Source organism: Crotalus tigris, unplaced genomic scaffold, assembly GCF_016545835.1.
Source record: "Crotalus tigris isolate CLP2741 ecotype Arizona unplaced genomic scaffold, ASM1654583v1 scf7180000017546.9332058, whole genome shotgun sequence".
Taxonomy (NCBI): Eukaryota; Metazoa; Chordata; class Lepidosauria; order Squamata; family Viperidae; genus Crotalus; species Crotalus tigris.
Window position 1 is genome coordinate 8,240,353 of NW_024096465.1, and position 19,406 is coordinate 8,259,758.

At 35.7% G+C, this 19,406-nt stretch overlaps 1 protein-coding gene and 1 long non-coding RNA gene across 20 annotated transcripts in view; one reads left to right on the top strand and one right to left on the bottom strand.

Annotated features, from left to right (window-relative positions):
* Positions 1–19,406, bottom strand: part of USH2A (usherin) — a 466,524-nt gene that overhangs the window by 52,597 nt on the left and 394,521 nt on the right. For all 19 annotated transcript variants that reach the window (XM_039336192.1, XM_039336254.1, XM_039336301.1 and 16 more), the window contains one exon: positions 15,610–15,958. In XM_039336192.1, coding sequence (XP_039192126.1) covers positions 15,610–15,958 — 349 coding nt within the window. The remainder of the gene's footprint in view (positions 1–15,609; positions 15,959–19,406) is intronic.
* On the top strand, positions 1,398–8,216 carry LOC120305078. Its single transcript, XR_005555907.1, has 2 exons — positions 1,398–4,885; positions 6,263–8,216. It is a non-coding gene; the product is annotated as an uncharacterized LOC120305078 (long non-coding RNA).

Consider the following 19,406-nt stretch of genomic DNA (forward strand, 5'->3'; position numbering starts at 1 on the left):
CCTTTTCTTTCCTTTCCCCTTTTCTTCCCTTTCCCCTTTCCTTTCCTTTCCCCTTTCCTTTCCTTTCCTTTCCTTTCCCCTTTTATTCCCTTTCCCCTTTTATTCCCTTTCCTCTTTCCTTTCCTTTCTTTTCCTTTCTTTTCCCTTTCTTTCCTTTCCCCTTTATTCCCTTTCCCCTTTTATTCCCTTTCCCCTTTCTTTCCTTTCCCCTTTCCTTTCCTTTCCTTTCCCCTTTTATTCCCTTTCCCCTTTTATTCCCTTTCCCCTTTCCTTTCCTTTCCTTTCCTTTCCCCTTTTATTCCCTTTCCCCTTTCTTTCCTTTCCCCTTTCCTTTCCTTTCCTTTCCTTTCCCCTTTCTTTCCTTTCCCCTTTCCTTTCCTTTCCTTTCCTTTCCTTTCCTTTCCTTTCCTTTCCCCTTTTATTCCCTTTCCCCTTTCTTTCCTTTCCCCTTTCCTTTCCTTTCCTTTCCTTTCCCCTTTCTTTCCTTTCCCCTTTCCTTTCCTTTCCTTTCCTTTCCTTTCCTTTCCTTTCCTTTCCTTTCCTTTCCCCTTTTATTCCCTTTCCCCTTTCCTTTCCTTTCCTTTCCTTTCCCCTTTTATTCCCTTTCCCCTTTCTTTCCTTTCCCCTTTCCTTTCCTTTCCTTTCCCCTTTCTTTCCTTTCCCCTTTCCTTTCCTTTCCTTTCCTTTCCTTTCCTTTCCCCTTTTATTCCCTTTCCCCTTTCCTTTCCTTTCCCCTTTCTTTCCTTTCCCCTTTCCTTTCCTTTCCTTTCCCCTTTCCCCTTTCCCCTTTCCTTTCCTTTCCCCTTTTATTCCCTTTCCCCTTTCCTTTCGTTTCTTTTCCTTTCTTTTCCCTTTCTTTCCTTTCCCCTTTTCTTTCCTTTCCCCTTTTCTTCCCTTTCCCCTTTCCTTTCCTTTCCCCTTTCCTTTCCTTTCCTTTCCTTTCCTTTCCTTTCCTTTCCCCTTTTATTCCCTTTCCCCTTTTATTCCCTTTCCTCTTTCCTTTCCTTTCTTTTCCTTTCTTTTCCCTTTCTTTCCTTTCCCCTTTTATTCCCTTTCCCCTTTTATTCACTTTTCCCTCCTTTCCTTTCCTTTCCTTTCCTTTCCCCATTCCTTTCCTTTCCCCTTTTATTCCCTTTCCCCTTTTATTCCCTTTCCCCTTTCCTTTCCTTTCCCCTTTTATTCCCTTTCCCCTTTCCTTTCCTTTCCTTTCCTTTCCCCTTTCCTTTCCTTTCCTTTCCTTTCTTTTCCCCTTTTATTCCCTTTCCCCTTTTATTCTCTTTCCCCTTTCCTTTCCTTTCCTTTCCTTTCCTTTCCTTTCCCCTTTTATTCCCTTTCTCCTTTTATTCCCTTTCCCCTTTCTTTCCTTTCCCCTTTCCTTTCCTTTCCTTTCCTTTCCTTTCCCCTTTTATTCCCTTTCTCCTTTTATTCCCTTTCCCCTTTCCTTTCCTTTCCTTTCCTTTCCCCTTTCTTTCTTTTCCTTTCCTTTCTCCTTTCTTTCCTTTCCTCTTTATAAATGGGACCTCTCTACAGCTACTAAGATCCTACAGATGAACCAATGTAGAAATATGAACAAGAAAAAGTAGAGGCAAAATCTAGAATACACATGGTGACCTTTTCTATACAGACTTTTGGACTATTGCTTCCATGTAAATTTGCATAATGAATGCTTTTTTTTGCTTTTTTTTAAAAGGTTCATTGAATAACATGGTAAGCAACAATAACTATGGATTGGAACAGATCCAGAAATTGAAAGAGCTCTTGACACTATGAAGTTTTTTTTCAAGATGCTCCATTTCCATACTTGTTCTTTTGTATGCTAGGTTGCCTACCATTATGTTTATATAATTCTGACAGTGTTCTTAATGACACACTAACAGATTGTAAAACACGCTGCTGGCATTTAGTTGTTTTTTATATTTTTAAAACAATGTCCTTCATGTAACAGTAGTTAAGCGCGGCAGAAGGACATCATTAGAGCCATGGTTAAACTGTAATTTACACCATTAGGAAGGCAGGAGCAATTTTTATTGCTTGGCAATTTTCTTGCTGAAATATTTGGACCATATGGCTCAATTTGTGTAATAACCTTAATTTCAGCACCCTTCAGGTCTGCATTCATCTCCTACGGAATAGTAAAATGCGGTTTAGCAGAAAAGGCAACTGTCTATACTTAGAGAGTTGAGATTAATAACATGTCACGTCCTGTTTTGGGTGAAGGAATTCGAACAGCCGCCAGATGGTATCTCTGCAAATAACTGTCAGGGGTCTTGATCTAATCAATACAACGTATTAATACATCTCCCTTCACTCTTCCTCAAGGGGCTAGTGCTCAACATCTGGAAAGATTGGGGGGACCGCCAAGTAGAAGGCTGAGTCTTTTCAGAATCAAACTGAGCCCAATTAATTTTTCATGTATACTTGATAACTATTTCATAATGAGATATGTGTCTTGACGGATTTAGGGCTGGCAGTATGGGCTGCATGGGTTTCCTATCCCCATTCAGTCCACTTACAGAAACCAACCCATTAATCAAGCTATCTGGCATAAAACTGAAATCTCAGCTCAGCAAGAGATCAATAACTATCCTTACACACACACTCACAGAGAGAGAAAAAGGGGGAGGGGGTGAAGGAAAAACACACTTGTGGGCAAAGTTATCAGCCATGACTTTAGTAATTGTTGTAGCAAAAAATAAACCTCACAAGCTGTAATTACTGAATAGGAACAATATACAGGAAAATTCATTACCTGGTTCCTGTCAAAAAAGCTACCTTTTAGGCTTTTAAATATATAATGTATTGTGACTTTTTAGAAACACAAGGCACCTGGCTGATGTTCATTGAGATTATTTTAATTGCCATGACTAACTTTTATGCAATCCAGCTGATTTAGAGAGCCATTTTCAAACAGCTGGGACAATTGCCAAACAGAAGATGATGCTCATAACAAATAGTAGACAGGAAGAGATCCATGCAAGGTTTGATTTGCTTGGCTGGGGATTGCTCCCCACAGCCAGGAAGCAGAGGGAAAGGAGGTTGTTATGTGGAACAAGACCACTGAAACAATAATAACAATATAAAGAGTGGAAGTGATCAATAAGGATGTGATTTTCCAATGATTTAATGATTTTGATCCAGAATTCACGCTCTGTTTCTTCCTGTGCTAATTTGGTATTCCTCCAAATGCATCTGGGAGAGATACATTTAAAACACCATGAGAAGTACAGAAGATTATAATGAAGATGTTTCCACCATTTTATCTAGAGGGCAATTGTTGCAACAGGGCAGTCACAACAAAGGACAGTGATACTGATTCATGTCCTTATCACATCAGGCTTAGATGCTTAGGCTTATTGCAAGGAGCTTCACACAAGGCTGCCCCGGAAAATGACTTGAAACTTATGGTTGGTTCAGGATGCAGGAGCCCAGTTGCTAACAGGGAGGGGTGTATTCAGTAGTATTATAGTAACAACTTCACTTGTTGCATTAGTTACTGATCTTTATTGCTTTCCTTACTTTTCGTAAAAACCTTAAAAACATTTTTTATTTTTTTTTATTTTAAAATGTAAGAACCCATGAGTATCGATGATGGACTTGGGCTGCCTTTGCAACATTTTGTGGATCATGCTTCTATTTTTTGGATTGTTTGTTTACTGTTGCTGGTTTTACTTTTACTTTATTGATATTGTAAACAGTCCTGAGCCTTTTAGATAGGGTGATGGACAAATGTTTGAATAAATAGATAAAATGGTAACCAGCCCCCTAAGACCCTGGAATATTGGGCAAGTTCAAAGTATTTTAAATAAAATAAAATATTAATATTGTAAATAAAAGCATGCTTTGCAATAAAAGAAAACCAAGCATGAAATGTAATAACAACATCCAATATTTTTATTTTCTTATTCATAATGCAAGGCCTGGTTTATAATGGACATAGTAAAAGTGGGCATAGCAGAGCAATCTTGAGGCAGTGCCTTTCAAAATGTGGGAACAACCTTCTTCTGGTTTCTGCAAAATATTCTTCAGAAACTGAGGACATCATTCCTGGTAACCAAACCCTTCGTTCAGTCCCAAGCTGTTTAGGATTCTCAGGATTAAAATCAACATCTTACCTTGTGCCAGTATATTGCAATAGTGATATCAGCATTTGTTTTGCTTGCTAAGTGACTTTGAAATGTTTAAGTCAGGGGTTTTTTAAACTTGTGGACTTCAACTCCCAGAATTCCTCAGCCAGCGTGCCTAGCTGAGGAATTCTGTGAATTGAAGTCCACAAGGCATAAAAGGGCCAAGTTTGAAGACCCCTGGTTTAAGTTGTCGCAGTAGAGAACTCTTTTTTATGTAACTAAAGCAGGAGGAATTATTTCCAAGACCACTAATTTAGAAATAGTGGTAGCTGATACACAAGGGATAAGCGTGCAATGTACTTTTGGCCGCCTTCTCAACCTGGGTACCCAGAAATAGTTTGGGATCAAGGAACACTCACTATCTCCAAGATATCTTTAATATACCTCTACCAAGCTATTAAAATTATGAGATGCAGTAACAATTAGACTCTTATATACTGAAACATTTCTACTGAAAGATGTAATGTAACAATAGTCAAAAATAATTCTTTTTGCTAACTTTATCTTAAAATTGAATTCAAATAGTATGCATAATCTGGGAAGCATGTATAGGAGGGGACATTTCATATGATTGAGAAAATAAAGGTCTCCCTCTATAAGAATTTGTTCTCCCTACAGTTAGTCAAGTTAAAATACTTAAACAGAAATGTTATCCATTTAAACATTGCAGTATTGCTGTAATGTTTTTCTAGGCTTCAGGAGTTCACAGTTGTTTAGCCCAATACAGTCTGGGAACACTGGAGAAGTTATCACCCATCAAGGTAATTACTTTCAAGTTGAAATAATTACTCCATCAATGTTAATGGTCTTTCAACTTCAATAAAGCACTCACCTGCCGATAATCACCACTAACCTCTTGCTCTCTTGCAATTCCCTCTCTGTTTAGCTAGTTATATTGCAGCCGTTAGAGTGGTCACTTGTCCTGAACAGCTGCTGAATTTCACTTTGCTTGGCTGTGAACCATAAAAATATTAGTCATCTGTGTATGATTTCCTCCTAACCCAGAAGCCCTTGCAGAGCGAAGGATACAATATTCTAACTTGAGGAGGGCATGTCTGGGGCAGCCATCTTGTTTCTACTGGTAGCTATTTTCTCTGATAACAGCACAGCAATTCAATTAACATCTGTCCCCTTACTGCCACTTGCAGCTTTTGGTGTTTGCTAAGTGACACATGGCCTAAATTAATGCTATACAGTTCTGAAGCAGAATATTTCATGTGTTTTCAAAAACATTTCCATAACTTTGTTGTAAAATAGGCTAACGCACAATGAGCAAATCCAGTTTCTTATTTTTATTATCTCATTGGTGATAACACTGATACGTTTATCAACCATGATTTAAATTGCCATATGGATTTTATTAGATTAAAGAACATAATAAATTTATTATATGCATCTGTGCTTTCTATATACATTTACTGAAAAGTAAGCATCATTGAATAAAAGAAAGTTTACTTTAAATAAATATGCCAAAGCCTTACAATCCAAACTATCTATTTATTGGCTGCAGAGAGAGCATTTCATTATATGTGTTAATTGTGCAAGAGAGATATGGAGGGATTTGTATGAATTAATGAACTAAGAGAAATGAATGAAATTATATTGCATAAAGCAAGGGAAGAAAAGAAGGCTCACACCAACTCAGCAAATGTAGAGAAAAGATAAGGAATCTCTCTGCAAAGCACTTCTTAGTGAAACTGTCCAAATGACATTGATTTGGAACTGGTCATAGATGAATTTATCCTACCCGGTCACAGACATTTTATTCAATTCTTCTGGGAGAGGATCAGTTATTCTAGTGATATGAATATGTCAGAAAACTGATGACATTTAAAAGGGTTTTTGGTTCACCAAAGAGAAAACTGGTTGAAAAACCTATTGTGTAGGCTGCATCCCTAATTACATACTCTTCTACACAGTGATACTTATACAAAACTCTATTCTCTAAAGTTCATCTGCATTTCATAATATCACCTGATTACACATTATATTAGTGCTGCTACTCTCTTTTTACGACTTCATAATTCTTTTTATTGGGGTGGAGTCTGGGCAACTGAATGGAGCTAAGTGTTTACTGGCTGGATGCCATTCCTGTCTACATGGAATTCACAGCTGATATTTTTTCCTTTGTGCCCTAGGAGAGAAACATCAGCTATCTATGATTGAACTCTCAACCTTCCAAGCGGGAGATGAACATCTTCACCACTAGGCCACCATGTCATGCTGCTCTATATTAATTTTAATGCTAATTAATAACTAACTAACTAAAATTAATATTAATGTTACTATTATTTTGCATAACATGGAATTCTCTGCTGTATATGCTCATTTCACAGGGTTGTAATGGTCTGTTGGTAGTTTCTGAGATATTCCTGATGTATGGCAGTGTAATTCTTTTGTTTGTGTTGATTGTACTGTATTGGGTTGAGTGGTCAGGGACTTTTTGATAAAGTTGTGTGGATATCTGTTTTGTTGGAATATGTTGTATAGATGCTCTATTGCCTTTTTTTGCTGTTCTAGGTTGCTGCAGTATGTTTAGGTTCATCCAAATAAAGTTCTTATGCAGTTTTCTTGCAGGAGGTTGTGTTGTTGCTTTAGTAGTGGAGCATCTGGTTAGTATGGGTGGTTTTTCTGTAGACTTGCATTTCTAGTTTGCCATTGTGGTCCCTGATGATCAGGATCTCTAGGAAGGGTAGTGAGTAGTTGTTTTTTTCTTCTCTAATAAACTGGATTCCTTTAAAACTGTTATTGATGGTTCTGTGGGTGTTCTCTAACTGGTCCTTTTTTATTATGGTGAAGGTGTCGTCTACATATCTGATTCATATTTTTGGTTGTATTTGTGGAAGTGCTATGGCTTCTATAAATTGCATGATGACTTCTGCTATAAGTCCTGAAAGATGTGATCCCATAGGTATCCCTTTAATTTTTTGGTAAATTTGTCCATCAAATTGGAAGCCAAAGAAGCCAACAGCAAACAGTCAAACCAAAGAATCTCTAAGACCAGCCCCACCAACACTGACAGCCAAGCCAACAGAATATAAACTGACACCAAACTGCACTCCTTATTAGATGATGCTGCCTAGTTTGGATAATGAAATGTCTGCAAGAAAACAAGCAAGCTTAGAGAGCACCAAGGACTGCTAATGAACGTCTTGCCTAGAATGATGTTTTTGTTTTAGACAATACCTGTTTTGACAACTGATGAACTTCTTAAATAGTAGCAACAGGATATATCTAAGTTTGTTTATCAAGGGGAAAAAAGTTAATCATAAGATATTATAAGAGGCAAAGGAAAGGAACTTTATTAGCCATTTGTCAAGGGAATACAAAATAAAATCAAGAGAACAACTTGTGGCAGAAGAATATAGGTGCCACTGGTTTTCTTATTTACACCTATCAGAAAGATTTACAGTAGAGAAAAAGTTTATGGCAAGACTGATTTTGAAACAAAATTGCTAAAAGGTATTCACTGATTGACAGGATTTTAAAGATTAATGTACAATTGAGACCAGAAGTCTTCTCTTGGGCCTGATGAACAAACAGTTGGAAAAAAGTCATGGAACTTGGTTTTGTTTGTTTTTGTATATGATACACAACTTGTACTTGATACACAAAGAAAGTATAATTTTATATTTTTTTCTTTTTTCTATTTTTCTCTAACTTTTTTCTTTTCTTGCACTTTTTTCTTTTTCTTTTTTCTTTTCTATTACTTTGTGTTAGCTTTTACGTTTGTGTTTAAAAAGCTTTAATAAAAAATATGCTAAAATATCTAAACAAATATCTGATAATTAAACTGAACTTAAATTATTTTAAGCTTAATATACTTAAATTGAATAATTATTCTAATATTAGTGTGTGTGTGTGTGTCCAAAATGCATTTTCAGAGCTTTAATGTACTGTTTGGGAAGTTTATTTGAAAACTTTTTCATTTTTTTTTCATATAGAAAACTTCGAGTGTAAAGACAGGCAAATTAACATTTTTGAAATCAAACTTGCATGATAACTTTATTTGATCAATGAATGGTACATTTTGCCTACTGCCTACTCTTGTGAGCTATCTTGGAATTGTTGTCTAGAGAATTTTTAAATTTGCTACTATACGAAGGTATATTTCATATCAATAAAGCATTTGGTAACTTAAGTACATGATGTTGATGAAAGATTATTTGAAACTTATGTGCCACCATTTGGAGACCTCCTAGTGGTCAATAACTACTATATCTGTAACACTAAAGGTTTGTCAGAAATTGATAGAAAGTTCTATAGAACAATAATAAAAGTATGAAATATGATATTATTTATGCTTTTGTAGAATTGAACAAACATGCGATATTTCTCAAATATGTTTCAGGTAATTAGTGCTTAATTCAAAATGATTTCAAGCAAAATGAAGGTAAGTGTGGAATTTTTGAAAGATTGCAAAACAAGATAAAACAACCATATCTCTTATAGGAAACCTTCTGGTACCTATGGATAACACTTCACTTTTGGCAAGAATCACAGGCAATGAATAAAATGAGTGGAATGGATTTATATATGTGGAAAGGTCAACTTTTCTGTTCTTGGGAAAGGTTGGTGGGGAGGGGTATTCTTTGTTTTTTTTAAACTGTTCTAACCTATTTTACAGTTTAAATCACTTTTTAAATGTAATTCCTTCCTCAAAATGCTTGAAAATGGCACAGCTTGAAGTTCACTAGAAGAATTTGACAGGGTTCTCAAGTTGCAAAAATATTCAGGAATCATAGGTTAGCCATCAATTCTCATAGCATATGGATGAAAATGCTGCTATGGATATAATTAAGTAGCAATAGAGTATTAGCATTAAACTCATTTAAAAGAAAGTTGAAGCTACTTTAGACATGCATTCTTGGACAAAATACCCAAAGCATTTCAGAAAAGTTTTGAGCATGTTAACAATTAATAATATTTAGTAGATTATTTTTATGTAATTCTATTCATGAGTTTTTATTACTAATAAAATGCAAAAGATTGAGTCAAGATCCTAGCCACTAAATTTATATATGTAGTAGAACTGTCTTTTTTTATATATTTCTATTCGATTCAGAGGGACTGAAGCTTTTGAACACTGACCATGAACTTTAGCTTGACAAATGTAGGATAGATTCTCTCCCTTTCAACTCCAGGAAAAAACACACATGTATCCTATTGCGCACAATGGCCTGTGGAGATAAGATATAGGTTAATATTTCCACTTCTTATTTCCAATAAAGGAATGCAACCAATGTGCCCCACTCTATGCTGGGTATAGTAAGAAACTGCTTTAACATAACTGAAATCAAACAAACATGCCTTGGAAATGTCTTGTTCTCAAAAGACAAATTGTAGAAGAATATTGACATAAAATAATAAAAAATAAAGTATTGAAATAAAATAATAAAATAATGGAACCATACAGAAAATATGTAGCAGTGTTATTTTAATGAGGGGTCCTTGGTGCTCTCAGCCCAAAAAGGAACAAGAAGACCCAAGCACCTCTCCACCAGCAATCAGCACCCAGATCAGCATAGATTAACTCCAGGGTTAACATCAGACCAACAATCAAGTAAACAATACCCCAGTCAAGAAACTGCCAAAGAAGCCAACAGCAAACAGCCCAATCAAAGAATCTCTAAGACCACCCCCACCAACACTGACAGGGCAAGCCACCAGAATAGAAACTGACAGCAAACTGCACTGCTTACTAGCACTGATGATGTTACCTAGTTAGGATAATGAAACATCTGCAAGAAAACGAGCAAGCTCAGAGAGCACTAGGGATCCCTCATGTCAACCCTGAGCTACAAATAATCTCCTGTAGTGTTATTTTAAACCTAGTTGATCAATGTTTTTAATATCTTTCTCTAGTTAAGGTACTTCAAAATAATGCCTCTTCAGTTAAGTAAATGCTAATATAAAAAAGGTTAAAAAATATTCTAAAGAAATGAATTCTGACATTTTATTTTATTATATTAAAAGTCATGTATTCTCCAGGTGCTATTCTCCAAAACATCTGAAGGCAGGACAAGAAGCAACGGATGGAAACTAATCAAAGAGAGAAACAACCTAGAACTAAGGAGAAATTTCCTGACAGAACAATTAATCAGTGGAATAACCTGCCCCCAGAAGTTGTGAATGCTCCAACACTGGAAGTTTTTAAGAGACTGGACAGCCATTTGTCTGAAATGGTATAGGGTTTTCTACCTGAGCAAGGGGTTAGACTAGATGACATCCAAGGTCCCTTCCAACTTCTTCTTCTTCTTCTTCTTCTTCTTCTTCTTCTTCTTCTTCTTCTTCTTCTTCTTCTTCTTCTTCTTCTTCTTCTTCTTCTTCTTCTTCTTCTTCTTCTTCTTCTTCTTCTTATTATTATTATTATTATTATTATTATTATTATTATTGATCACGGCACAGTCAGCCAGATGTTCAGACTGGATTTGGCATTTTGTCTACCTATCGAGTCCTTACGCAGGATCTGGGATAGGCAGATGTGGATGTTTGATGGTATTACAGGTATCGTCACAGGATGGAAGCAGTTCCTAGTAAGGCCACCTTTTGCAATTGACTAAAAGCGAATTTGTCAATGCCAATGGTGTTCAAGTGGTACTCCAGTTGTTTTGGGATTGCACCCAAGGAGCCTATTACTATTGGTACTACCCTTGCTTGCTTTTGCCACAGTCTTTCTATTTCTATTTGTACGTCTTTGTATTTTGTTATCTTCTCCAGTTCTTTCTCGTCTATTCTGCTGTCTCCAGGCACTGCCACGTCCACTATCCAGACTTTTTTGTCTTTCTTATATCGACAATTGTTAAGTCTGGGGTGTTATGTTGCAGGTGCTTGTCTGTTTGAATTCTGAAGTCCCAGAGCAGTTTAATTTTATCATTTTTCTATGACTTTCTCTATTTTATGATCCCACCAGTTTTTGCTTACAGGCAAATGATATTTTTTGCAGATCTTCCAATGAACCATTGTTGCTACTTTGTCATGCCGCTGCTTGTAATCAGTTTGTGCAATCTTCTTGCAACAGCTTACCAAGTGGTCCACTGTTTCTTCAGCTTCTTTGCATAGGCGACACTTACTGTCTGTTGCTGTCTTCTCAATTTTGACTTTGTATGCATTTGTCCTTAAGGCTTGGTCTTATGCAGCCAGAATTAGTCCCTCGGTCTCTTTCTTCAATTTTCCTGCTCTTAGCCATTGCCAGGTCTTGTTATTATCTGCTTTCCCAACTATTTTTTTAACATATTGGCCATGTAGTGCTTTGTCTTGCCATGCCTCTATTCTGTTCTTCATTTGGTCTTTCTTGTAGGCCTGTTTGGTCTCTCCAGTAGTCAGTAAGCCTTCCTGATATACTAATTTCAGTGCATCTTCACCATTGTTCTTCAGATATTCTTCCAAAGCTATTTTTTCTTCTTCAACCATCTGATGTACTTGTAGCATTCCACGCCCACCTATTTGCCTTGGTAGATAAAGTCTGTCAATGTCACTGCGTGGATAAAGGGCATGATTCATTGTCATTATTTTTCTGGTCTTCCTATCCATTGCTTTTAGTTCTGCTTGAGTCCAGTTCACTATTCCAGCTATGTATCTAATGACTGGAATTGCCCAAGTGTTGATTGCCTTTATGGTATTTCCTCCATTGAGTTTGGACTTTAAGATCTTCTTTACTCTCTTGATGTATTCACCTCTAATCTTTTTCTTGACTTCAGTGTGCTTGATGTTGTCAGCTTGAAGGATACCCAAGTATTTGTAGTAATTTTCTTCATCCAGACTCTTAATGTTATTTTCGTGGGGCATCTTGATTCCTTCAGTTTTCACTACTTTTCCTTATTTGATAGTAAGTGTGGCACATTTGTCCAAGCCAAACTCCATTACAATATCTTGGCTATATTATTATTATTATTATTCTCAATCATCGCACAGTCAGCCAGATGTTCAGACTGGATTTGGCATTTTGTCTACCTATCGAGTCCTTACCCAGGACCTGGGATAGTCAGATGTAGATGTTTGATGGTATTACAGGTATCGTCGCAGGATGGAAGCAGTTCCTAATAAGGCCGCCTTTTGCAATTGACTACTAGCAAATTTGTCACTGCCAATGGTGTTCAAGTGGTGCTCCAGTTGTTTTGGGATTGCGCCCAAGGAGCCTATGACTATTGGTACTACCCTTGCTTGCTTTTGCCCCAGTCTTTCTATTTCTATTTGTAGGTCTTTGTATTTTGTTATCTTCTCCAGTTCTTTCTCTTCTATTCTGCTATCTCCAGGCACTGCCACATCCACTATCCAGACTTTTTTGTCTTTCTTATCGACAATTGTTAAGTCTGGGGTGTTATGTTGCAGGTGTATTATTATTATTATTATTATTATTATTATTATTATTATTATTATTATTTTGATGCATATTATTATCACAATAAAATCATCTTGGATATTTTCCTGTTGAGGTTGGTGGGCATGATATGGAAGACAGTTCAGTGAATGATTAGACAGGCAAATTGTGGACTCCAGTGTGTTTAAATCAGTGCTTTGAATCAAGATGCAATGTGGGAAGCTAAGAAATAACTTTTGTTTGGTGGCCTGAGCTTTCTACCTACTTCATCTTTGAAGCCAAAGAATAAAGTGTGGTCTGTACTTAGGTAGGATATTTTTTCTTTATTTATATTTTAGCATATTGCTCATCCAGTGCACATTTTATGCATTATAGTGTGCAACTTTAATGTTATACCACATACCTTGTCCTCAATATTGCCAATTAACTTTCAAAGCCCCTATCCACCCATCCTGTCACTTTGAACTGGCATATTGGTGAATTGCCAAGGAATGTAACTACAGCTATGGAATCTATTAAATCTGTCTATGGAATTTATTAAGAGCAGGTAGGCATGTGGGGATGAGGGAGTATCTCAAGATATGCTGACACTTTAAGGCCTATCATCTGGAAACAAGACAAATTCATAAGTAAGCAATGAGGTAGACATAATAACCTATTAATAATAAATATTTACAAAAAGAGATACATTCCATCCCATCAGCAACAGGAACTGAGGTCAATTATGTCTTGGATTCTCTTCCCCATCGAGATAAAAGCAGATTGGAAGAAGAAGTAAGATGCATATTCCACAGACAAATCCCCCCCCCCCTGTATTAAGAACATTAGCAATACTGGATCCAAAAGATGAGCATTATAGCATAACCCACTATATTTGGCTTGAAGAATCAAGCAAAATATAATGCAGATAGTAAGAATGCATAAGAAATTGGCAAGCAAATAAAATATCACTATTTTGTCACCAAAGATCAATGCATCGTCTCTACATCATCTTTAATTAAAGAAATATATACAATGGCATCTCAGTAGTTGTTAATTGGTTCTGGGAAGCACAAAAATGATGGGTACCAAACAAATTATTCCCTTAAGTGAATAGTGAGTCACAGGGCAGCTGACACTGACAAGTTCTAGCTTGTGTGTTGAGTACCAAACAAACAATGAGTACTGAGACAAAATTTTCATATCAAAATGTGTTGAGTATCAAATTCGATGAGTTTCAATGCAGTTGAGCACCAAGGTACCACTGTAACTGCAATACTTTTAAAAATATAAATTCAAACAAGAGATTAAGAATGGAGCATGGATCACAAGAACAGTTTAGAATTCAGTACACTAATAGATATTTCTGGTTATTTATTTTTCTAACTTATTTCCTTCAGCCCTATTTCAAAGTGCAACAAAGACACATTCTTATAAAATTAGCATTTGGGATGAAAAATTAATAAAAGGAAAAATAAATGCTAAATAATGTTAGAGTATATCTATCAGAAGGAGGAGATGATTAGATCTAGAACATGTCAAAAGCATTTTCCCAAGCTATACATTTTTTTTTAAAAAAGAGAAAATATGTACAGTACATACTTTAGTAGTCTTCTAACACATTCCTTTAGAAAACTAAGCAACGAGTTAGAAAAAAAATAAAAACTGAGATGCAATGAGAACTCTATTAATTAAAATAGTTAATACATATACTATTGTGCTCTGAAAATTGCTGTTTCTTTTTATACAGTTCTGTAGTATCAAAACTGCATTAAGCATTTCCACTTACTACTAGTCAAAATCTTTACCCAAGAGTCTCCTCTCTGTTATTTTATTCCCTACAGCCCCTCAATACTCTATTCTTTTCTGGCCACACCAATGTGGTACATAAAATGTAAAATCTGCCACAACATTGTCACAGACTCTGTTTCTGAGGTAATAATATCTATTCAGCTCCAGATTACTGCATTTATTAAGCTTTGGATCTTATAGTATATGAATATCATGTAAAAGTTATTTCTTTTTGTAGTAGTTGATTTATTTCTGATTCTGAAGAGTTATGAGGCAAATCTCCTTAATTACCAAACATAAATCATTGGTGTCAAGCTAATGTTAATTTTACTATCATGCTTAAACCAGCATGCACTGTAAATGTGTATAGATAAAATTATATTTCAAGGGTTGAAAAATATCTGATTTTGGTAGGACTTTCCTTCTAGACATTCAAAGCTTAAGACACCAATCCAGAATTATGTTTAGTGGAATTTACCTCTGAGTAAATATGCTTCTCCATGGGAGGGCCATTGGTAATGACAGTGTTTAACTAAGTTTCTTTTGGGTGCCTTGCCACTATTGCTCAATTAAGAAATATATGGGGAAAATCACATACTGCAAGGTCAAAGTAAGCCTCCAGCATCTATTTACAAAATGCTTCTGATGCTCTCACAGATCATGTAGGAATTCTTATAAAGCACAAATGGGGAAATTAGCAGTATGTCTACCTGCCAATAAAAAATATAAATTCAAACAAGCAGAATTTAAATCTAGCAGAAATTAATGTAGGAAATTAGCAGTATGTCTAGTTGCCAATAAAAAAGAAAAACTGGGAAGGTAGGAAATATCCTGGGGAAGGGCTGGGTGGGTAGCGGCCTTCTAGAAGATGAGAGATATACAGAACATACCACCATAATCATAGTTTTATAAAATTTGTCTGAAATGGTACAGGCCAGAGTTTCCTGCCTGAACAGGGGATTGGACTAGATGAACTCCAAGGTCCCTTCCAACGTCTATTCTATTCTATTCTATTCTATTCTATTCTATTCTATTCTATTCTATTCTATTCTATTCTATTCTATTCTATTCCATTCTATGAAACAAAATCTTTACTGAACTGTTCTTTTATCTCTTCTATACAGAAGGAACCTCTCTTTTAAATTGATGCGTACATCAGCTTGAGACAAAGGAAGCTTGCTTTTGACATCAGAATTATATTTTTCCCCTTATATGTACATTCTATGATTTTCTGCAATTCACAGAGTTAAACAGCTGAAATATTTTTAAATAAACAGGTCTTTTGAAATGCATGTACAAATCCAAAGAGAAGACCCAAAATTGACACATTATTTCTGAATGCTTAAATTTAATCCGAAGATGCTTCACACATTGATTGGTTAATCTAGTACTTACAGGAACTGTTAGTGCATCCTGCGTCTTAATTGTTGGGTCATTCTGTCTCTCTTGATAGACAACATGATACTGAGAAATAGCACTATTAGGAGAAGCAGGGCTGGTCCAATTTAGGAACACAGAATGAGCGCTGATGGCTTGTGCTGAGGGAGATTTCATGCCTGATGGTCGAGTTTCTAGGGTCTGTGTTGAAGACCATGAACTATTCACAGAACCTTTGGAATTCTGAGCCTTGACACAGTAGTCATACTCTGTGAATGGCTGAAGAGCATCTGTAGCATCTATAAATTCTAAAATGCCTTCAGACCAGGTAAACACAAGCATTTCCTCTTGAGTCTCCATGGGACGTCTGAAAGGCAGACCAAAAAAAAAAAAAAAAAAAAAGATGGTTATTGGCAAGTTCAGATACGATAACTGGATCCTGAAGTACACATTTCAAAACTACTACAATCTAGTATAGCTTCTCTGATAAATGTTAATGCTGATCTACAAGATTGAACTAAGTGCTCCTCATCTCCAAAATATTGACCTCTTTCTAAAGTCTCCTTTTCAGAAAAGAAAAGAAAAGAAAAGAAAAGAAAAGAAAGAAATGGTTATTGCAGGGTCCTTTTAAGAGTAACATGGAAAAATGTTTGAAATGTCATCAGAAAAATTATGTATTGATTATCCGGGTGTTTTATTCATTAGTATTATTTAGGTGAGAGTTTAATATATAGGGGACAAGTATACAATGCATACACTGAGATGCATACATTAAATAATCTCTTTTAGGGGTTTTCTAATTAAGAATAAACATGCTGAATAACTGTGTACACAAAGAAATTAAATAGATGTTTAAGACAAGAACATCAAAGTTTATCTGATTTAGTGTAAAAGTGAGTAATGATTTGAGTTCTAGGAGTTTAGACTTTTGAAGGCATTTTCATTAAATTCAGTTCATTTACATGATGAGGGCTAGAATAATGATTTAGAAAATGTAAAGGGCAAAAGTTCAAATTAAAAAAAACCCATGTTTTTTCTGCTTGCAACTGAGAGCTGATTCCATATATGTGTGTGTATGTATGTGTGTGTGTGTGTGTGTGTATTTAGCATACATTTTAGTGCAAGAAGTCTTTTCATTTTGATTATAAAAATCAGTCATTGAAGAAAAGTAAAAAAAATCATTTTAAGAACCACAAGCTCTTTTTAATGCTAAGTAGTTCTGTTTGCACTGAACAGCATTTCACTTAAAAAAAAATAACTGTTTGCTGAATTTATAAATTAATGTTTAGCAATATGGGGAATCTGTAAGAAACAGCTTCCCTGCACTGAAATATCAAAAATGTCACCAACTGTGAGCTTTTCCACAAGCTAAAGCTGAACAATGTAGCTTGGTTAGTGTTTAGATCATATTACTGCTGAATATTTAATGAAAGAAACTTATGCTTAGGCAAATAGTTCCATCTGTGGTGCTAAAAAGACAGCATATCTTGTATGAATAAACTGTGAACAGAAGTGTTTGAGCAATCTCTAATCATTTCAAAAGGCTAAGTATTTAGAATTCAACTGCTCATTTAAGTGGAAGTTTTTCTCCTAATACAGCAAGCAATAAAAGGAGAAAGATGCCATTTTAAAGAAATGTCAGCTGCCTCAGATTCTGCTTCCATGCTTTGCTTGCCTTGCCACTTATTCCTAAAATATGTAGTTGGATTTCCAATTTTTACCGTGGCAAACCTGCACAGCCAGTAACATAGCCAGTATATTTGAAGTGTTTATTCTGAAAATAGAAGAGCTGGTGTTTTTTTTTTTTTAATTTGAAATGGAAGATGTCATTCTTTGAGTCAGTGTGTGAAGTTTAATTTTGTGGTTTTTGCATAGCTATGCATATAGCTTTTTTCATATGACAATTGCATGTTAATTATAGAAGTCTCTTTCTTGGCCTCTGCATGTTCAGTCATAGGTCGGAAAAGAAGCTTGGTAAGTGTAATCAGCATACTCCAAGCATGTGATGGAATGTAGTGAGCAGATAGATCCCCATGGGGAAGGATTCCAGAGGAGCCCCTCCCTAATAATTCACTGGGATAGAGATGTACAAATGGGTATCATCAGCATATTGATTATACCTCTTCCCATGGCAGTGGATATGCTTCCTCAGTGATCACATGTAGATGGTAAATAGGAGAGGAGAATGCACTTCTGTATTCATTCACTTTACACATACTGTAACTAGTTAAAATGGTAAATGTGTTAGAAATGATTGATACTAATATATGGAGACATCCTGAAGTGTAGACAGAACGTGGTTCTAATAATCAGAGATCTCTTTAACTCTTTGCATTATTCTTTATAGTCTGGAGAAACTCTTGACATCCATTCCCATTTTTTAACCATTCCTCCCCTCTACAGAAGTAGAGGGGAGGAATGGTTAAAGTAAATATTGCTCAAGGGGAAAACCTCCTTCTAACTACTTTGAATATAAAATATCCTTCTAGCCATTGTTAAATATAAAATCAAGTCAACCTAATGATAACATGCTTTTAAATGTTATCATTATATTGACTATTTTGCATTTATTCTGTAATCGTTTCTCTCTGTGTATAAGCTGGCTTTACATAGGGAAATGTGCAGCACTCACATAAATACACATAGATATACACAGGTTTATGGTGCAGAAATAAATGGATAATAAATATTGCCATCCTCCACATAGTTCTATTCCAATTAAGACTTTAGGCTTTTGGAAAAAGATTTGTGATGGGGAAGGAGAGAGAGATATCATGAAGGTTAGCATAGAAGAAGCCGAAACCCTTGCAAATTTAGATCCTTCAGTTTTAATGAAAAACTGCCCACTCACTTGCTGGTTAAATAAATTTAGTTTAATGTATAAATGATAATAAGGCAGGGCAGCAAATGAAAAAGAAATTATATGCAAAACATCATCTAAAAATACCTTTTTGTTAAGGCTGCATGGAAAAAAAATGCTGTGCTTACATTCAATTTCTGTTCTTACAGATTTCTGATTTTTTTTTCATAGCTATCTGAAAAAGATGTGATATTGTTGTTGTCTAAGCACATTTAAACTTCAGCTGAAATAACTGCCAAGTGATTCATGCCTATGTAGGTGAATATAACGATTATATCTGGAGCCCCAGTGCGCCATTTTCATTTCACTTTAAATAAAAAACAAAATGTATCTATGTCAGTCAGTGCCCTTCTGCTGTACTCCGAGGTATCAAACAGGCTACAATTATGATTGTGAAGTGATTGTGTCACATTGGAGGAAGGTTTATTGCTTTCGAGTCTGCTAGGCAGTAACACATTCTGTTTCATATTACTCTTTATATCATTGTTTGGCTGTGACTGGAATAATCAAATGCCATCAAATGCTGTCAAATTCAATTTACAATATTTTCCACTTTCTGCATTATATTTCCTGTTTTCCCTTTCCCTGGCTGCTGTGGAATTGCTGCTATAATCATCAGTGTTGTTTACAAAATCAGCAGAATGAAAATGTATTTTGGATTATGAAAGATACTTTGTTTCCTTTCACACCAAATTGGGGCTTAATTTCTTGGGTCATACAATTAGCATAGAAAAGGGGAAATATTCCAAATCAAGCAGCATTTTAGAAACTATTAGAAGCCTTCAGCCAAAATACTAGCAAGTTGGTTCAAGAAAAGACATTCATTCATTAACATCTACAGCTTTTTTAGAATCAATTGCTCCTTGACCAATAGTAGAGAGCCAGCCAAAATCAAGTTTGACCAAGTTCCTTTGTCACTATGAAGATCTCGCAACTTCAAACATCAACCTGAATT